At 36.3% G+C, this 21,132-nt stretch overlaps 1 protein-coding gene and 1 pseudogene across 7 annotated transcripts in view; one reads left to right on the forward strand and one right to left on the reverse strand.

Annotated features, from left to right (window-relative positions):
* Nucleotides 1-280: 280 nt before the first annotated feature.
* The window catches only part of APC (APC, WNT signaling pathway regulator), a 115,655-nt gene continuing 94,803 nt past the window's right edge, over nucleotides 281-21,132 (forward strand). For 3 of the 7 annotated variants that reach the window (XM_023533619.1, XM_023533617.1, XM_023533622.1), the window contains exon 1: nucleotides 281-642. Coding sequence is in view for 5 of the 7 variants with exons in the window: in XM_023533617.1 (XP_023389385.1) it covers nucleotides 478-642 (165 nt within the window). In the remaining 2 variants the exon portion in view is untranslated. The remainder of the gene's footprint in view (nucleotides 643-21,132) is intronic. The other 4 variants (XM_023533614.1, XM_023533620.1, XM_023533621.1 and 1 more) reach the window with 2 other exon arrangements.
* Nucleotides 6,258-6,375, reverse strand: LOC111743081 (annotated as a pseudogene).

Here is a 21,132-nt window from a genome sequence, read left to right on the forward strand (position 1 = left end):
CTGGCACGTAGTAGGCATTAGAAAGATGTTGGCAGAATGACTGACTGTGGGTTGCGCTGAAGGGTCTACTAATTTGGCTGCAGCACAGTTCAGGAAGGGGTTGGAGGTCTGGCGACTCTGAGGTTCCGCTTCGCAAATAGCAGTCGCGCAAACCGCAGGAGAGGGAAGCGGAACCCGGTGGCTGAAGTGCAGCGGTCAACACGGCTGCGCATCAGGACGCTTCTTCGCCTGGCTGCGGGGCACCGACAATCTCCGGGCACGCATGCGCACTGTGTTCTTCCCGCCTCCAACAAGATGGCGGAGGCCAAGTAGCGAGGGGGCGGGGTGTTGCCGCCGGAAACCCGGCCGCTGCTGGGGGGAGCTGCGGGCGAAGGCCCGGGAGCAGCGGGCCGACGTTGGCGTGATGCTGTCCCCGGGAAGCGTTGTTGGGTACTGGTGAAAAAGGTGAAGACGGGGTTGCCTTCCCGGGTGCCCCCTATGTACTCCTCCTTGGGCTTGGGTCCGGTAGCCGCTTTGCCCGCTTCTGTACCACTCTCTGCCCTCGGGTCCTGGAGCTCCAGCGGCGGCAAAGGCTGTATCCCGCATGAGAGGAAGCTCCCGGGCGGCGCCCGTGCTTCTGGCCGCGGGGCGAGCGTCTGGCAGGTAAGTGAGGCTGCAGACATTGGCGTCTCCTACCCCGGCAAGTCGTCTTGGCTTTGCCCCGCCGCTGCACGGGACGCTAGTGGTGCGTTCGGCCCGACTCTGCGGCTCTCTTGTCCCCACGTCCCACCCCACTCCCCGCACCCAGTTTCAGGCCTCCATTTGGCCCCTGCCTTTGCTGGTTCTCACACAGTGGGTGGGGGTCGTGACGCCGGCCGCCCTCCGCACCCTTCTTGGCTCTTGATGAAGTGAAGCGTCACCCCTGCAAGCCGTCTCCTTCGCGTTAGGTGGGTGGGTCGTCCGCCTCTCCTATTTAGTCACCTCCCCATCTTCCTCGTTTCGACCCTCTTTTTCTTTTAAAAGTTTCTTTAACTGTCTGGAAGATTACCCAATAGCCTGACAAATAGAATTACAAAGAAAAGGCTGGTTATCCAGAGGCTATTCAGTTTTGTTCACCTTGATGAAGGAATCAAGTCCCCAGGACACCAGGATGGTTTGGGAGAGCTTGGCTCCTTGGCCCATCGAACTTTTGCAAAGTAGAGGAATGGTGCCTTTGATGGCAAATGATTGTTCATCTAAATTCATCTCTTTCTGACTATAGTAAATCTTTAGTCAATAAACTTTTGAGGCGGGGGGGCGGGGGGTAAGTTTTCTAGATCTAGTGAAAGAATTGAGATGTGTTCGTTTTTAAAAAGAAGTCCTTATGAATGTGAGATATTTAATAGCACAAGATAAATGATTTTGTTCTTTTATTCAATATTAGCTTTAAATTACCCAATGAAGCTTTAGAATCCCATATTGTACAGCCCTTTGTTTTATTTAGAAAGGACTAAAATAGAGAAGAGATTTTTAAACTCAAAACTTCTCCAATTTCTTGGATTCACCATTGTTGCTACTACTTAACAGTCCTTATGGTACTTGATATTTTCCATAAAATTTAGGCTGTGCCAGTCTCATTTCTTCTTCCGCTTTTACTGGGATAAGGAAGAATCAGAATAAATGGTGTAATGGTACTATGCCAGAGTTTATAAGTGGTAGTAGTGGACAGAGGTACCATAGCTGATTCTCCCATCTTTTCCTGTAGTTGAATAATGTGTCAAGAGCCCCCAGATTGTAAAAATGGGATTATAAATGGTAGCTTGTTCTTTGAGATCGCAAATAGGTGGACCTTTTTTATTAACATTAAATTGAGCAATATCATTTTGTTTAAATTTTGCTAGGTGCTCTCCAGAGTTACTAAAACACAAACTATCCTTGCCTTATTGGAATTCTATCCTAAAAATCTTTTACATGTGAGTTATAATGTTATAATTGGCCTGACAGATTTGTTTACTTTTCATTCTGTCTCATGACACATAACATGTTCCGTTCTTAATCGTAGATTTTATGATCTCTTAATGAATTTCTTAAATTTGGAGATAGAATTGTTCAGTTTTAAAGAAGGGGAGATATTTTTGTTTGTTTTCTGTATAGGCTAGTTCTTTCATTTGTTGCTAACCTTCACTATTCTACAGCCAAGAACTGCATGTTTTTAGAGCTGATTGTCTCTCAGTTCTGTGCTTTTGGCTGAAGAGTGTAGGACTGCTGAGCCCCAATCAATGGTTCACTGCCTCTTGCAAAATAATTTGAAGCATTGTGTCAAAAGACATCTCTAACCACAAACTCTCCTTAAAATCTCACTCTTCCACTCATAGTCTACTTTCCCTACCACTCTCTCATTTTGAACCTGTCTGTTCATCCAACCCATTATTCTCCAGCTAATTTCATTTGCTTCCCTATGTAACCAAGGGAAGATCTACTTTATGTAGATTTACCTTTCTAGTCCCCATTCCTGAATAAGCCTCATCACTAGCTTTGTCAGTTTGATCTGACCCCTGAAATCCTGAAGATGGGTGAGACAGTTATGTAAGGGTATTAGTTTTCATAGCAATTTGTGCTTTGCTCTCTTCTGGGTCTTTAATGTTGATGGTGTTGTTTTTTGTCTCATTTCATAAAGTTTCCTGTAGCAAATAACTCGATCGCTTCCTTTACTGAGAGAAATCTCAGCTGTCTGAGGTATACTCCCTCCACTTCAGTCTCTTCCATCTCCGTATCATTTCCTTATTTACTCATATCTTTCCTTTTTTTCAAGAGCAACCCCTTCCAGATGTGTCCACAATCAACCCTCCCCATCTTTATATCTCTAAAACTGTCCATTCTTACCCTTCAATTTCTCCCTCCCTAGCCTACATACATGCTTATATCTTTTCTGGGGCTGCCAGATACAGTGCCGTGTGCTGCACAACTCAAAGAAGCCATTCTGAGTCTTGAGCCTAATGTGCTCCTGTATTCTTTAATTCATTTCCCTTTTGTCGCGAGAATACTCGCCAGCGACGCTTGTGGCTGCAGCATTTACCCCGAGATAACTTGCGGATTGCAGTCCTAACCTTATCTCCAAAGTTCGCCACAAAATATCTTGCTTTTATTATTTTTGTGTCACTCTAGTATATCGATAGTCTTTGGAAACAGATGACATTCTATTTATAGCATTCTGTTTTCAGTAGTGGGATTTCCATATACAAAATATAGTAATTCTCTGTCGCTGAAAATGTCAAATCTTAGAAAACGTAGCATTCCTATGCGTGATGTTAATGCTGGCAGCAGCTTCACTTTTTTTTCCTAAACAGGAAAAATGTTAAAGACTAATTCTTTTAATCCCAGTAGTTTGATGTAGTAGGAAGAAAGTTGACTTTTGAGCCAGATAGATCTGGGTTTGAAGTCTATTAAAACCACTTAGTGGCTATGTGACTGGTCAAGTTACTACTCAGACTCTATTCTTTATCTATAAAATAGAATGTTATACTTACCTCACAGAATTGTAATTAAAAGAGTTTAACAATGTTAAATGTCTGTCAAAGTGTTTGGTACATTATGTAGTTTTGAATAAATATAAATTAATTATTCTTTTCTTTGCACTTTGACTTCCTTTACTATTTCAGCACTGAAGTTGCTATTTAAAAGTCACTTATAACTTCCCAATCACCAAATCTAATGGCCTTTTCTTGCTCATCTTTGGTTTACTTAGACAGTTTGTGAAATATACCCTATAGGTATTAAACGATCTGATTTCTTGATTCTTTTGCATTGTACTTTCTAAGTCTCCTCCTTCTTCGAAAGTTTATACCTGGACTGGCTTGATTTTGTTCTTCACCTTAAACACAGCTGTTCCCTACATCAGTTAGGTTGCAAACTGGATTAAAAAAAAAAAAAAAAAGAAAGAAATGTATTGGCTCGTGTAATTGGTAAGTGCATAGATAGCACTGGCTTAAAGAGTAGTTTGTTCACCAGCATATATCATCAGGGCTGTGGTTCCATTTTTTTGCTATTCTCTCAACTTTGTCCTCCTGTTTGGGCTTCATGCTCAGACTGGCTTTCCTCCTAGTAAAAAGATGGCTGTCAGCAATGTGCATATTATAGCCTTCTTTTACTTCCAAAAGGAGAGAGAATATTCTATACTTTTCCCAAAAGTCCTAAGCTCTACTCTGATTGCGTAAATGAAGGTCATGCTGCCAAGTCTGTCACAATATCTTTGTCAGGAGAGATGGGATTCTATTTGGCCTAGCTGATGGACGAATTCCATCTCAAATGAGGAGGCAGTAGAATGGATCCTTAGAAGATAACCAATGTCCTCAGAATCTCTGTGCTTTTCTTTGTGTTCTCTTGGTGATTGTATCCTTTTTTTTTTTTTTTTTTGGATGATATAAATCATTGTGTTTGTGTGGCCGATTCTCAGCTCTGTAACTCTGCTTCTCACTTCTATGGCTTGCTGTATATCTCTGTCTTAGATGTGCTTCTTTAAGCTTAACTCGTAACAGTTGAATCAATTTGATTTTCATCCACCGACCCTCACCTAGTGTTTTTACATGTGTATGTAAGAATTCCTCTTCCTCCTGATTTCTCTTTTTTAACCACTTTTCTTTCAGCTACCCAGTCTTGAAACCTTGCAGTCATCTTGGTTCTTCTCCTCCTTTTCAGCTGTCAGATCTTGAATTAGTTCAGTCCCAGGCTGTATAATACCCAACTAACAGTGATTTAAACGAGCAGTCCTCAACCTTTATTGGCATCAGGGACCAGTGCTCCTATGAGAATCTAATGTCTTATGATCTGAGGTGGAGCTGAGGTGGTATACTAGAGCTGGGGAGTGGCTGCAAATACAGATGAAGTTTTGCTTGCTCTCCCCGCCCCTTACCTCCTTCTGTGCGGCCCAGTTCCTAACAGGCCACGGACTGGTACCGTATCTCATATAAAAAGAAGTCTGGAGTTGGAGGATTACATGGTTAGTCAGTTGAGTTGCACAATGATGTTACCAAGGATCCAGGTGCTTTCCATCTTTATCCTTAATGTGCTGACCTTTATGCTCAGGCTTGTCCTCTCACAGTTGCAGATTGCTCTTTCTGCTCCATGCATCACATTCTCACATAGCCACCAAAGACATGGGAGAAGACGTTTGCTCTCCCATCTCTTGATTAGGCAAGTAAATCTTTCATAGAACCCCTATATCAGACATTTATCCTGGTACACTCATGCCCTAGTTGCAAGGGAACAGGAAAATCTGCTACCTGGCATTTCAGTGACATACCGCCATAACATTGTATGGAAAAGTAAGTTTAAATAAATAAGAATTTTCAGATAGTAGTAGCAAACTTAAAGTACTGCTTATCCCAAGAGTTCATATAAGCTGTACATCACATTTTGGTCAAACATTAGATAGTCACAGATAACTGTTTAAAATTGAATATTATGTAAAATTAAGATATTTGAGCGGTATATCCCAGTTCAAAGGTTGATGTTAAATATATTTAAGTATACTTGGTGGCGCCACTGTGAGAAATGGGTACATATAACAACTTAAGAAATAGATTTGTGGTTTCCCTTGGGAGTAGGAGGCATTTGGAAATATATGTGAGGTCCTACTGACAGTGGTTAGAGACCAGATACACCAAATGTCCTACAATGTTTGCCCACGAAACAAGAATCATCCCTTCAAAAATGCCATCAGTGTCTCTACGCACTGAAATAGGCAAATGCTTTTTGAAAGAATTCACTGTGATTCATCTGTATTCTTATATTGCAGATGACAGAAAACCAGACTCAAACTGCTTAAACAATAAAGGGAATGATTAGATCTTGTACTTCAACTAAGGCTTCATCCAGTGGCTCACATGAAATCATCAAGGACTTAGCTCAATTTCTCTGTGATTCATTCTGCCGTCATTCCCCTTGTTTTGATTTCATTCTCAGGCTAGCTTATCTCATGGTAGCAAATTACTGCAGCACTTCTAGACTTAATACTCTCATTTTACCTATAAAGTAAAATGAAGAATATCTTTTTTATTTGATTTTGCAAGTATTTGTTGAGTCTCATCACTGCTGAAACCGTCTCTAAACACCTACCCCTAAGAAGTTTATTACTTCCTTTGTCATACTACAATTTTATAACCTGTATACCTCTATTACATGTCATACTGTGTGTATTATTATTATTATTATTATTATTTTTAGACGAGGCAACCCTTGGTTGACCTTACAGATTGCAAGGACCTTGTCAGCTTACAATTCCTTATTTTTTAATTTTTTTATGCCTACAGCACCTGGTCTTCCTAGGTGATCTCCCATCCAAGTACTAACCAGGCCTGTCCTTGCTTAGCTTCTGAGATCAGTCGGGATCGGGCTTGTCCAGGGTAGCATGGTGTAGACCTGTGTGTATTATTTTTATATGTCTAATGCATTACCTTGTCTTAAGTATCTTTGTATTCTTAATGTCTAGAATACTCTCTTGTTTAGTAGTACACAATAACTTTATGGAAAGAATTAATGAATGATGCAAGAAGGAAGTCTGTGGCAAGGAGCAGAGCAATATAAGAAGGCCCTGTTCCTTCAGTAGTTGTTATTGAACTCTGAATCATGTACATTCTCCATCTACCACCAAAGCATGTATGTGATGCTCTTGTGATTAATAGAGTATGAATTCATTTGAAAGGCTTATTAAATTCTAGTAGTATTTTTGTCATTTTCTCAACAAACTTAAAAGTAATTATCATTCATTTGTTTAACAAATATTTTTGAGAGCCTACTGAGAGTACATAATGTGGCAGCAATGGTAAACAAAACAGAGCCTGTGCTCCGTTTGACATTAAATGTTAGTGAGAGACTCAGTCAGTACTCATTATACATATGTGTATACGCATACATCAGGAAGTTAATAGGCTTTGAAGTAAAGCAGGTTCAGAGGATAGAGAATAAGGGGATGTTACTTTAGATAGATTGGTGAGGGAAAGGCTTCTTGAAAAGCCCTTTGAGCTGAGACAGCTGAATGAAGAGATGGAGTAAGTCACAGAACTGTGTGAGGGAAAATGTTCAGGTAGAGGGAACAGCGTCTTCTAAGATGGAAGCATGTTTGACATGTTGGAAGAGCAACAGGGAGGCTAGTGTGGCTGAAGCAGAGCTAGTAAAAGGGAGAGTGGTAATAGGACAGGGAGTAGGGGCAGATGGGCAGAGGCTAGATAAAGTAGGGCATTGAAGATCATTTAAAGACTTGATTTTATTATTGAGTGCAGTGGAAACCATCAAAGAGTTTTAAGTATGGACTATCCAATTTGACTTGTTTTTTAAGAGGATTACTCTGACTGTATGTAGAAAATTGATTGTATGAGGCAAGAATGGAAGCGAAAAAACCAGTTTGGAATATATGAATAATGTAGATTGGAAATGTGGTTCTTGGACAAGGTAGTGGGGAGCAAAGAAGTAGAGTAATTAGAATTTATTAATGGATCAGATATGGAGTGTGAGGGAAAGAGAAGTAAAGGACGACTCCAAGTTTTTTGACATGAGCAACTAGGTGAAAGGTGGTACGTTTACTGAGATAAGCACTGTGGAACAAGGTAGGTAAAAGGTTTGGTGGGAAGCAGATTTGCAGATTTAAATCAGGAGTTGTTTTGAATGTGGCTATGTTTGAGGTACTTATCAGTTTATATTAGGAGAGTTGAAGTGAGAGGTATACATTTGGAACTTATCAGTGCAGAAGTAGTATTTAGGGCCATGGGACCAAGTGATATCACTTGGGGAGTAAACATGAGATTCATGAAATGTTTTGATACTAGAAGTAGTTTCTTCTATCAAAGATTGGGAGCCACTGTTTTGGACAATAATTGTTATGCATTCAGAGTCTGGAGAGGATAGTGAGAAAGATGGGATTTGACTTGGACTTCAGAGTATAGAAAAGATTTTTCCTACTCTCATGCCAAGAACAGTGCCTGGCATATTGTGAGCATTATACAGTTGCTTGTAAATGAACAAAAAGCACTTCGGCTTGAGAACAGCTTGAGCAGAGGTATGGCAGCTGGCAAAGCTGGGAGTACTCTAAAAGAAAGTCAGAGAAATGGAAAATATGTTTGTGCTGGCAAATAGTGAAAAGTAGGATTGGTTAGTCATTTTAAGGCTTAAGTGATAAAATAACTTAGTTATATTTAATCCTATGATCTAATAATTTTCACCTCTTTCTCTTGTTAGCACAGTGCCTCTAATTCCTTGCCTCTGATAGATGCTCAGTAAATACTGAATAAGTAAATGTGGAATTCCCAGCATGTAAAATTTATCTTTCCTATAGGCTCTCCCTCAGTAAAGTATATTGGAATGCATACTATGTTAAGTGATATAGGGATAACCTTAACGTTTGCTTCAGTTTATTATTATCTCTCATGATAAGCATTAAAAACACATACTTTATTTTTGATATCAAATTACTTGAGATATACCTCACAACTGGTCAGAAAATACCAGGGTATTGGCGACGCTAAGGTTGAAAAATTGCTGCTCAAGGAAATGAGGAGCCGTAGCAATCTTTTATTCAGAGACTAAGTTATTTTGTTTTCACAGAAATGACTACTTGAGGACTGTTTATAGATCATTTTCTCCTTTACCTCTCAAGGAGCAAACTGGTTTAGAATTATGGAAATATTAGCAAGAAAACTGAGACAATATATCTTTGGCAATCTAATTATTATAATTTTTATGTTATGTCATCTTGAATAATAAATATAATTAGAAATTATCTTTATTCTAAATAGTGTATCATAGATTATGTAATTCAAATATTAGAAAATAATTTACCTAAATAATATCATACTCAGATAAAATTGACATTTTAAAGATACATTTTGAAGTAATTTTTTTTACATTTAAGATACATTAAATTTGTGATCATTTTGTTCAGTTCTTGTAATATACCCCATTATTTAAAGTTTTATACAGTCATTAAAGAAAATTCAGGAAATGTAATAAAAAGTACAGGTAACATCCATAAGCTCATCAAAGAAAGAAAACCACTGTAGTTTTTGTCCTTTTCCGCCACTCCCTCCCTCCCTCTTTTTTCTCTTCTCTTTCTGTGCTTGGGACTTTTTTCCCCCACTTTCGTCATAGTATAAATGTATGTGTATATCTAATTTGTTAAATGTTAGGTTATATACCTTTCTTAGACTATTCTGTAAATCTTATTTTTATTTACTGCTTAATAATTCCATTGAAAGAATTATTTTTTCTAACTATTCCCTATAGCTATTTAGTTATTTTCTATTTTTTTAAAAACATGTGCCATGAACATCTTAGCACATTATAGATTTTTTTCATATTTATTTTGGCCTTTTCCTTAGGATAGGTTCATAGACAATGGAGTTACCAGATTATAGGATATAAACATTTTTAAGGTTCGTAGTACATGTTGCCAGATTGTACAATGCTTTATAGGCCCAATATATGTTAATTGGTTTGAAATTAATCATAATGGGGAAAAAAAATTAGGACCTACAGAGTTGCTGAGCTTGAGTGATAGTCTAAGTCAGCCTTTTGTTCATCTCCAAGTATTTCTTTAACATATATTCCAGATTGTACATAAAACATAAAGTGAAAAACTTAATGTTACTGTAAACACACATGAAGTCATCAACCAAGTCAAGAAATAGGGCACTTATAAATGTCTAACCAATGTACTGTATACTTGAAACTAATTATAAAATAAAATTTAAAAAAGAGAAAAGAAATAGAGTACTGACATCATCCCAGAGCTATTCTCCCTGTCTTGTTCCTTATTTCAAAGAAAGCTTTTAACATTTCACTCTCAAGTTTGTTTGCTGAAGGTATTTTTATTTTGCTTTGGTTTTGTTAAAACCTTTACCATATTAAATAAGTTCCCTTCTATACTTAGTTTACTAAGAGTTTTGTTTTTTGTTTTGTTAGTTTGAATTTTGTGCTTTGAGCGGGAACTTTTCATTATCATAGGAATTTTCTCCTTTAGTGTTAATATATTGAATTAAATTTCATTTTAATTGTTAAATGTAACCTGATTCTTGGGTTAAACCTAACTTGGTTGTACTATATTATCCTTTTTATGTTTTGCAGAGTCCAGTTTGTTAATATTTTGTTTACGATTTTGCACCAGTGTTAATGAATGAGATGGCCAATGTATTGCCCTTTTCAGGATTTGAAATCAGCATTATGCTATCCTTATAAAATGAGCTGACCTTTATTTTCTATTCTGGAAAGACTTTTGTATGATTGAAATTATTTCTTCCTTAAATGTTTGTTAAAATCTGTCAGAGAAGCCATCTGGGCTGAGAGTTTTGTTTTTAATTACTAAGTTCACTTCTCATTTTTAAGCCTGATCAAGTTTTCTGTCTTTTCCCCTAAGAGGTTGTCTTTTTCATCTAAATTTTTTAATTTACTGGCATAAAGTTATTTGTAATAAATAGTCTGTTATCTTTGGAAGAGCCACAGGAAAAGAATTCCTTCTCATGTCTGATAATAGGCTATATGTACCTTCTCTTTTTCATTTAGTGGAAAATGAAACTGGGATTCAAGTCTTTGGCTCTGCCTTAACTAGATTAGGACAGATCACTTAAAACTTTGTGATTTAGCTTTTACATCTACAAAATGAGGACTTACTATGTTTTAACTATGCTTTTTTCCAAATATTTTTCTGAAGTGATTGATACAGAGAGCAACTATATCACATAACTTTTCTAAAGCTGATGTACATACAAAATTTTTTAAATCACATTTATATTACCAAAGCCAGATTGTTTCTTGTCATATCATTTTGGTTGTTGCCAGAGTTGTTAACATGTAACTTGTGACCTGGCCTCAAAATTAAATGTAGGCACTAATAAGGTGCTAAGATAATGTCTTACTTGGTAGACCAAAAAAAGTAGTGAGCATGGTTTTGTCAACCTTAAAACAGTCAGTTATTCAGAGACTCAGGGACATGGACAATAGACTAGTGGTTACCAGAGGGTAGGGAGTGGAGGAGGAAGGAAGAGGTAGACAGGGTAAAGGTGTTCAAATACAGGGTTGGGGAGGGCAAAATGGGTAAAGGGGATCAAATATATGGTAGCTGAAGAAAAATGGACTCTGGGTGGTAATCACACAATAGAATATGTAGATGTCAAATTATAATGTACATCTGAAAATTATATAATTGTATTAACCAATGTTACCTCAATAAACTTAAAAAAATTTTTTTGATTAAAATTTTAAAAAAATAAATCATTTTACCAGCAAAGATAGATTTATTCAGGAATAGCAAAGAATTGCAATTTGGGACAAGCAAGCCATGGCAAAAGCCTCAGGTAACTCCAACAATAAAAGAAAGGAATGTTATTTTATGGAGAAAAAGGAGGAAGAAATTGAGAGGGATTGTTTTGAACAAAAGTCCATTGAAGAAAAGCGAGAATTCAGGAAAATGAACTCATTGGCTGAGTTGCTCCATTCAGTTTTATGTAAGAAATGCAGTGTATATCTTTTCCTCTTGGAGCCAATAATTGATTATTCTTTCCTGTTGATGATTCTCTGTTGGGGTCTGTAACTGATCATGCTTCCTATAATTGACATCAAGTGGTATTATGTGACAGCTCCCCCTTCTGGCCTCTCAGTTCCATTTTAGTGAAGTTTTCCTTTATTCTCACAATTTTGAATAAGTACTAAAGTTGTTTTAGGTCTCTCATTTTAAATGTAAAAAAAATGCAGCTTTGTTAAGAAAAGAGTCTTAAAAATATTTTATGTTTGAGCAGACATTACATGCATGTAGTACACATTTCAAAATCTGCGAGAGTATTTATGAAATGAAAATTAATCTCCTACTCCCCTCCACAGAGGCAGTCACTGTTACCAGTTCCTTGTTTAGCCTTTCAAGCTATAGTCCACAGAAACTCATTGCTATAAATATTCTTTAGGAGGGCAAATACATATACTATTATGGTAGGTCTAATTTGTGTTTCTATAAGAAAATTAACATTGTGGAACATGACATACTTAAGAATTTAAAATCATGATAACTCTTAATCAAGCTTCAGAATAGTTTTTTACTTCAAAAATTACAAATCAGATACAAAATTACAAATCAGATACTGGAAGAGGATAAACAGTTTTCTGTTAGTATCTGATTACCTGATACATCAAGGTGGAAATCCTACTCGTTTGTAGTTTAACAAAAGTGGTCCCAAGATTAAAAGTAATTTGGAAAAATCTGGCTAGGTTTGCTCATTTACTAGCCAAACAAGAAGGTGGTTCTGAGGAATTTTCATTGTGGATTACAATAAGGCGAAAGAATCTGTATATTTTGTTTATTCTCTGTCTACTTGAGCAACATTTATTGACTTGACTGGTGCTGGAAGATCTGCTTCCAAGGTCACTCATTTAGATGGCAAGTTGATGCTGGTCTGGGCTCCATATTGGCCTTTCCAAAGGGTGACTTAAATATCCTCACAACATGGCCGCTGGCTCCAGAGTGAGCAATCCAGGAGACTACAGTGTCTTTGTGACCTAGCCTTAGAAGACACACACTTCTGCAATATCTTATTGGTCATGCAGGTCAGCTCTATTAACCATGGGAGAGGATTAAACAAAGGCTGGAATACCAGAATTTAAAAATCATTGGGGATTTTTTTGGAAGTTGGTTGCAGTACCTCCCCAACCATGCCCCTCCCTCCCCCAATTTAAATAAAGATTGGATCAGCAGTCTTATATTTGGCGTTTATGGTGATCTCAAGGTGAATTTATGCAGAAGCCTAAGGCTTTCAGAATGCTATATACCTTTCTATTATTTATGCACTAAGGAAAATGCTTGTTTGATTGCCAAGCTTTTTTCAGTGATTTATTTTTATTATGTTTGATGTCTGATGAGAAGAAAACTCATATAAACTGGGAATGTTGCTTTCTCTTAGAAATTGTAGAATAAATCCTCTGGCTTTAACACATTGGTAAAATCTCAGCTACCTCATCTGTAGATGTTACGACTACTTTAACCTAGCTTCAGAGTCCAGATGTCATTCAGAAATCTGAGTAGATATGGGTATCTTTTATTTACAAAATAATGAATTCTGACTATAACCAAATTTTTAAGGTGCTGGCATGTTTATGCTGCTGGAATAGTATAGAAGAATAAGGCTGCCACTATATGATGAAACTGAGGGGAAAATTGCCTAAATATTTTGTTAGAGGATGGTCTTTAGAGGAGTAAGAATTTGAAAGATTTAAGTCTGGTGGGGAGGGAGCAAGGAGATTTATGGATCAAGTGTCTGTTTAGTTTTAAATGTATCCAACATCCAAATGAAATATCAGGTAGATAGAGGAGAAGTTTAGGATGCAGATATAAATTTGAGATTTAGCATCATATAGATGATGTTTGAAGCCTTATGATTAAGTGAGAAAACGTTAAAGAGAGAAAGCAGTCCTAGAACAAGCCCTGAGGCACTCTATCTTTTAAAAGACTAGCAAAGAGGCAGAACCCATTGAAGGTAGTTAGAGGAAGGAGGAAATCCAGGAGAATATGTCATGGAGGCTAAGAGAATATAGCTATTTCAGGTAGAAGAGACTGATCAGCTTTTTCTAATATTACTGAAGAGGCTGTTGTATTAAGATAAGGGCAATGGAATTTGGCCACATGGCGGTCATTGGTGACCTTGACAATTGAGCTTCAAGAAATTGTTTAGGATTAGGGTGGGTTAAAGAATGAATTAGAGGCAGAAAATAGAGACAGGAAATGAAGACCACTAGATAAAGTAGTTTTGCTGTGAGTAGAACAGAGAAATGAGGTCATATCTAGTGTGTATGTGTATGGGGGAGTGGGATTTGTAAAAGTGAGTGATACTGGAACTCATTTGTGTGTTCATGAAAATAATCCATTAGAAAAGAAGAAATAGTTTATACGGAAGCTAATCAAAGGTAACTTCTTGAAAAGACAAGAGTAGTTGGAATTCATTACCCAAGTGAGGAGCAGGGGTGCCTTTTCTATTTTAATAGGAGGGAAGCAGTGTAGGCTTTGGTAGGGAAATGTGGGAATTTTTCTCTAATGGAATGAAGTAGGTGTTCAACTGACAGTGTCATAGGTAAGAAAATAGGTGTGTTACAAGTTTGAAGAGAGAAAAATCGTATAAAGAAGTTAACTTGGAGATTGAGAAAGAGGACTTTCTACCAAAGATAGTTATCCTGCCAGGCAGTGTTAAATACCTTTTCACGTTTATTGTTGTGAATTTCAAGTGAAACCAGCTAGTCCTATTAACTGATTCCCACACTGCCACCGCTCCGCGCCCTACCCCCGCCCCCCACCGCCCTTTCTGAATAAGCGACTCTGATGCAGGCATGCAAAAGTGGAATAGTTCAGTTCAACCAGAGTTGAGGTTACCTATTACTAGGTAAAAGTAATAGAAGGAGAGAGAAATTAAAGGTTCGAGTTATTGAATGGGAGTGGTGGTTGTTGGGTGTCAGGAGGAAAATAAAGGTGAAAGTAAATGGATAGTGAAAAATAATGAGATTGAAGAACTGAGTGAAGTAAAAGAAAACTGCATTTGAAGATAGTAGAGCAAACTAGAGGGAAAGGAGTTATGCCTCCGAAACTAGAACTTTGGTAATTGAGTTTTGGTTTTTTTTTAAGATTTTGGAGTTGGTGCAGTTATTGATAATGACAAGGCCCTCAGTATGATCATGAGAGTGAGTAATTGGAGGTGAAGAAGTTCAGAAACAAACAATCCAGGATAATAGATAAGTAATCTACTGACTTTGAAGTCACTGAGAGAGATGACTGGGGTAAGAATGGAGAAGGGTGCTGGGAACAATAGTAGTTGCAAACTGAATACAATAGTGTGTCCGAAAGAGCTTGGGTGTTTAAAGAAGTAGGGAAAATGATTTGGAAATCGTAATTGGATGCTAAGAGTGCATCCTTCCCTTCCCCTGATAACCTTCAACATCCCACCATTCTTATCTGGCCTAAAGTACAGGGATATGAGAGGGGAAAATCTCCCCCTGAGAAAGTTGCAAAGAAAGTAGTGTCATCATATTTCAGCTAAGATAAATAGGTGGAGAGGCTATTCATTGAAGAGCTTGAAGTTATAGGGAAGTTGGTGTATTGATTTATTGGTACACGCTCTTGTATTTTAGTACAGTAGTATTAAAGTGTACTGTTTGATTATGTAAGTTACATAAATTTATATGCTGTTATATTAAATATGTTAAACATTATGTCAAATCCGTTATGAAATTCAGATTTTCTTTTGTGGGAGGGGGAAATATAAAGAGAGGAGTATATAGTAGTTCAAAAATCCAAACATCTGGTGTGGTCCCTTAGGAATAGTATTGACTGTATTAATTATGTCCCCAGCCTTGCCCCCATACTGTTTAATCCAAGAGCAGTTGAAACTCCAATAACTACTATTTATAACATTGAGGTAACACTATTTCTAGAGGAAAATGTATTCAGTTTTTCAGTTTGGGATGTCAGAAATATTTAATCTGTCCTCATTGTCCTGGCATAAGAGTTTCTCTCCTGATCATTACCAGCCTATTAAAGTGGGACTTCCCTGCTTCTAAACTGCTGGTAAGGCTCTAGTTTTGTGGGCTTAAGGAGGTAATTGTTAGAAGTGAGAATAGAATTTGGATGAAAAAGAGAGCAGCAGAGTTTCAGGAAGTCAGGGAACTGGGTGAGAAATTGTTTAGTACTTTTAATGGCTCCCTATCCCTAATCCTAAAATAAGCACAAAATGCTTTTAGAGCTTTGTGGTCTTTTAGTAAAGATGGAGAAATAAATAAGAAATGAGCAGGGTATCTTATGCTTGTTTTTTTTTTTTTTTCCATTTGTACTTTTCAAGGAATATACACTTCATTCACTCAACAAATATTTAATTTCTACTAGATACCTAGGACAGTGCTTGTATAATTAAGACAGAGCTCACAGTCTGTGGGGAGAAGTAGATCTAAGTTGAGTTGATAATCAATTTGATTTAAGTACTACATGAACGTAGACAGAAAAGAATCTGATTACTTGGGATAATTAGAGATAGCTTCACAGAATTGGATCTTGACATATGAGAGATAGTTTGTTCATAATTCCACTAATATTTGAGTAACTACTCTGGGCCTGGCAGAATATTGGATGTGGAGAAACAATAATATTATACAAGATAAGAGTCTTGTCTTCAAGGAGCTTAGTGAGAAAGATCACTCACTAAATAAGTAATCCCAAGTGTGTGGTAAATGAGATAACTGGTAAGGTAGGGACCTCTGGAAGCATATTATGGTAGAGGAGATCTAGTTCTCTGGCAAGAGGACATAGAGAGGCTTTGAGGAAATGTCATCTAAACTGAGTCCTAAAAAAATGGGTCAGCTGTAGCTAGGTGAAAAAGTAGGGATGAGAACCTTCCAGGAGACAAAATAGTACAGTAGGTTGATGTTGAGTGCACAGGAGTCTAAGTGGCTAGCGTATAACTGGAGTAGTTCGGTGGCCATGGGTAAAGTTGGAGAGATGTGAAGGGGTCAGATCACAAAAGACCTTACATGTAGTGTTGATGAGCTTGAACTTTTATTTTGTCACCTGTTGAAAGCAATGAAAGATGGAAAATACTAATCTTGAAGGATCTTTCTAGAAGCTGGCAATTATGTATACTTTTTTGTTAAGCATAGCTTAGAACTGTTTTTTGTTGTTGTTAATGTAAAAGTAGTACAGAATACTGTTAAAAATTTAAAAACTAAAAAAAAGTGACACAATTCTACTACTCCTCGGAAGAAACCACCGTTAAGTTATGAAGAATTTCAAAAAACATTTTCAGCAGCATAATGTTCTTAATACCAGAATAGTATTAGACAAAACACTAATTTATTTATTTATTTATGCCTTCAGTGCCTGGTCTTCCTAGGTGGGTCCCCATCCAAGTACTAACCAGGCTCAACCCTGCTTAGCTTCCAAGATAAGACATTGGGCTTGTTCAGGGTGGCATGTCTGTAGACTAACAAAACACTATTTTAGAAGTGGTGGGAGGTGGGGAAATCAACCCTCCTAGCTTTCAGGCAAATAAGATTTTATATAGACTATTTGTATATAATAAATTATCAATAAGTCCAGCCAAGTTGTATTATCACTACATAGGAGACTAAAAAAAAAAAAAGAATTTTTTGTTCTTTTTGTAAAAGAGCAAATATCAAAAAGATTGCTCTCCTATGAAATTCCCAAGTGTTTCATTGATCAGATCTATTTTGTCTGAGGTAAATAGTAGACTTTCTTTGGGAAAAGATTATGAAAATGCCTTTTTCTTATTTTATTTTAGACTATTACAGGTGTAGACTGGTTTGGGATCAAGATACTTATTGATTGCTGGTGTCTGTTAAAGTATTTGAATGTGAAATGAAATTTAGTCCAGTTCTTAAGAAATCTTACTTTTTGCTTCTTTAAAAGCTGTGACACTTTAAATAATTCTACCCAAACTTGGAGTACTTGGCAAAGAGAGTTTTAAAAGTCTTACAAAGTAAATATGAAGTTTTAGTTTTAAAAACAATCAATATTGAAAGAAGGAATTACATTTATTGGTTTGCTTTGATTTTCCTTTCTTCCCTCATAGAGCATAAAATATTAAGTATTCATTTTAAATTCTTTTTATTAGGTGACTCTCCTAATTCTTAAAATGAATCTATCTATTGGGTATTATTGGGGGTGGTCCAAGTTGACCCAGAGGTTTCTGATTTGATTGACAGTCTAATAAAGGTAGGTAGATTTTTTTTTCTTTTACTTAATAGTAAGTTTAGATTATTTAGCCTATAATAGCAAACATTTATTTTCAGATATGCAGAAGTGAAATATTTTTATAGTCTGTACTTTGCCTTATATGTTTAAAATTAAGCATAAAGCAAGAGAGAGAAGACATTTAAAAAGAAAGAAAAGGGTATAAAATTAGACAGTATTACCTGCAATTGGTATATGAAGTGTTGGAAAAGTTATTATTTTCACATCCAAGGTAAGAATTTGTGGATGTTGGTATAAGAATAAAAGTTTTGACCTAAGGATTTGGTTTAAGGTTCTAGTAAATAAAGTAACTGCCATTATTTGGTCATGTATTTATTCTTTCATGTACTCCAAATTGTTTTTGACATCAATTAAAATTGGGTTTTTCCTCATCGGTTCCAATGTATTCCAAGGGCTAATTTGTGTGTTATAACTTGATAAATGATTCATTAACCAAACTAGGTATTTTGTGATATTTTAAATGTTAAGTGATGATAATTTTTAATCTTTTCCTGGGAGGAAGACATTTTTTAAAAAACTCATTGTGCTCCTCTTTCATAAATTCACAGTGACACCGTAAACATTTGGTGCTGTTTTGGTGACTTTATGTCACTGAGCTCTTTAGTGTTAAAATGTCATCTTTATGAATAGGTCTTATAAGTTTGTACTGCAAATTGTACCTTTGGTAACGATTTTATTGCTGTTTTAGGTTTTCAGTAGAGATCAAAATTTAAAACATTAACAAATCATACTTTGAAAAAAACCACAGGGAAGCATAAAATCTTGTTTTAAACATTTAGTTTTTAAAAATTAATCAGATTTTACCCCCACCCCCACCGCCACCCCCAGGGGAAGTATAGTTTAAAACATTGAATGTCCTAAAACTGGAACTTTATCAGATTAGAACAAGTTAAGAATTTAGAAAAAATATTTTCCTTCATTTGTACACAAGTATTTGAATATTTTATTAATTGAGTAAAATGGTCGCCAAAGACGATTTTGGTTTTTTTATTAATAACATAAAATTAATAAGTAACTTTTGTCAAAATGACCAAAGTAACACCAAATAAAACAAAATTAAATTCTTGGTGGATTATAAAACTTAAGTGTTTTTTCTGCCATCATATTTTCCATTTGAAAAAGTCTTTGACCATTAAATTTAACTATAAATTATTAGTAGTATGCATATGATTTCTGATTATTTCTCCTCAAGTAGGAACTAGACACTAGTTCTGTTAATTTTTGCTGATCTTGCTCTAATAGTGTACCTTTCCTTATTTGAGACATCTTTGTTTTTCGTTATGTATAAGACGAAGTCTAAATTTTTTAACCTAACAGGCAAGGTGGAAATCTCTGGCCCTGAAAATTTTCTAAACATATTTCAAGGCTAGCTCTGTTGCTTCCTTCTCTCTGATATCTTTCTTGATTACCTAGCTGGAAATGATCTAATCTCTCATCTTTTGACAAACGTTTCTTTGTATTAAAACTTTTGTTACAATCTACTAGAGGACCTAGTATATTGTAAGTTAATGTCTTACTCATCTTTATATCATCTGCATTCATACATTCAGCAAAATGTATTGAATGTTTACTGTGCACCAAGCACTGTTCCAGGTATGAAGGAAGTAGCACTGCACAAGAATTTAGGTTCCTGTTCTCGTAGAATTTATATTCCAGTTTGGGAAACGGTGATGAGGGACACAGCAAATTAGGTAGAAACGTAGAGCCTTTCAGATCTTATATGATTCTAGGACAAAACAAGCATGATGTGATAAAAAGTTTAAGGACAGTATCAGTGTTGATAAAGTGATCATGGACAGTCTTTTTGAAGATGTGACATGTATACTAAGATATGAATGATATGATGAAGAAGTCATTTGAAGATTTGGGAGCAGTTCTTGAGGCTGAAGGAAAGTCTATGCATAGACATAAAAAAGAAGGAAAGGAGGGGAAGGCAAGGGAAAAGAGTGGGAGTGGTAGCAGGAGCTACGTTATGCAGAATCTTGTAAACCAAGGAAAGGAAATTTATTCTAATTTCATTAGGAAACCAGTGAATCGTTTGAAGCTTTTAAGGGCTCCTTTTATTACAGTGGGCCTACCCAGGATAATCTCCCTATTTTAAAGTCTGCTAATTAATAATTGTAATTACATCTGCCAAGTCCTTTTTACTCTGTAATGTAGCATATTCACTAGAGTAACACTAAGGCATATTTAACCTAATACATATTTAACATCTTTAACATTATACAAGGGCAGTAAAGCAGAATTAACTCAGACAGAGTAGCCATTATTGAGTCATTCACACTTTTTCTGACTTCTTTTGCCTTTACTGATAATGCCCACTACCAGGCAATACCTTTTATTTGCCACAACTGCAAACTTTCTCTTTAATTATTTAACTAAATTAACATAAAAATGTCTCCTGCATTTAAAGAAATTTTGTTCAAGATATGTTTCAGAAAAATCTGTGGTTATTCACTGATAAAAATTTTTGGGTAAAGGTATTTATTGTGGATTCAAGTAGACATTTTCAAAGCTGTTTTCTTGTTTTCACATATTCCGATTATTAAAAATGCATTCATTCAATAACTGTTTATAGAGCATCTACTACGACAGAGCCAGGTGCAGCAGTAATCATCAGGGTGATAAATGAACAAGTAACTTCTTGACGTGTGAGTCTCTGAAAAAATACAGATGCTGCTCTGGGAGATAACATACTTAGATCTAACTTAATATAGAAAAGTGCTCATGAGACCTGGAATGTGAGGCAGTTTGATCAACATTGGCTTAGGAGTCAGACTACCACTTCACTGTTGTGTGGACTGGTTAAGTTTTAAAATTTCTTTGAGCCTCAGTTCTCTGTGTGTGTAAATAGTAATTTTTATTTATTTTTATCTCTACAAAAGTCTTAATTAGGGTTAAATGAGATTTTATATATTTGCCTAACATAATGTCTTCTGCTGGTTTAGAAGGAGGTTTATCATGAAACTAATGAAGTTTATTTAATGCACTTAACTGCATGGACCCTTCCTAGGCCCTTTTGCTGCAGCCCTAGAAATTTTAATTTAAATTTGTATTTTCCTTAAGGAAGACTCCCCCACAATTTATATATGCATCTAGCTCCCACAAAGTTTGAATTTGCTGTTGGCCACAGGTTAGATGAGAAATAAATGTTAATTTCTCTCCTTCAAAGGCTGGGATTTTGAATTGTGTCCAATTTAAAAGTACTTAACTTTTGAAAAAAAATGCAGAAATATGTGTTAGGTTGTAAAAATTTTCTAAAACTCAGAAATAAGTTAAATTTCTATAATCTCACACTGAAGGAAGACACGCAGTGTTTTGGTTATTTTGTTCTGGTCTTCTCTGTGCACATATATAATTTACTTAAAAAAGCAAGCTAGTCAGTATCATAGTAAACA

Source organism: Pteropus vampyrus, unplaced genomic scaffold (assembly GCF_000151845.1).
Source record: "Pteropus vampyrus isolate Shadow unplaced genomic scaffold, Pvam_2.0 Scaffold106, whole genome shotgun sequence".
In the NCBI taxonomy this organism is placed as follows: Eukaryota; Metazoa; Chordata; class Mammalia; order Chiroptera; family Pteropodidae; genus Pteropus; species Pteropus vampyrus.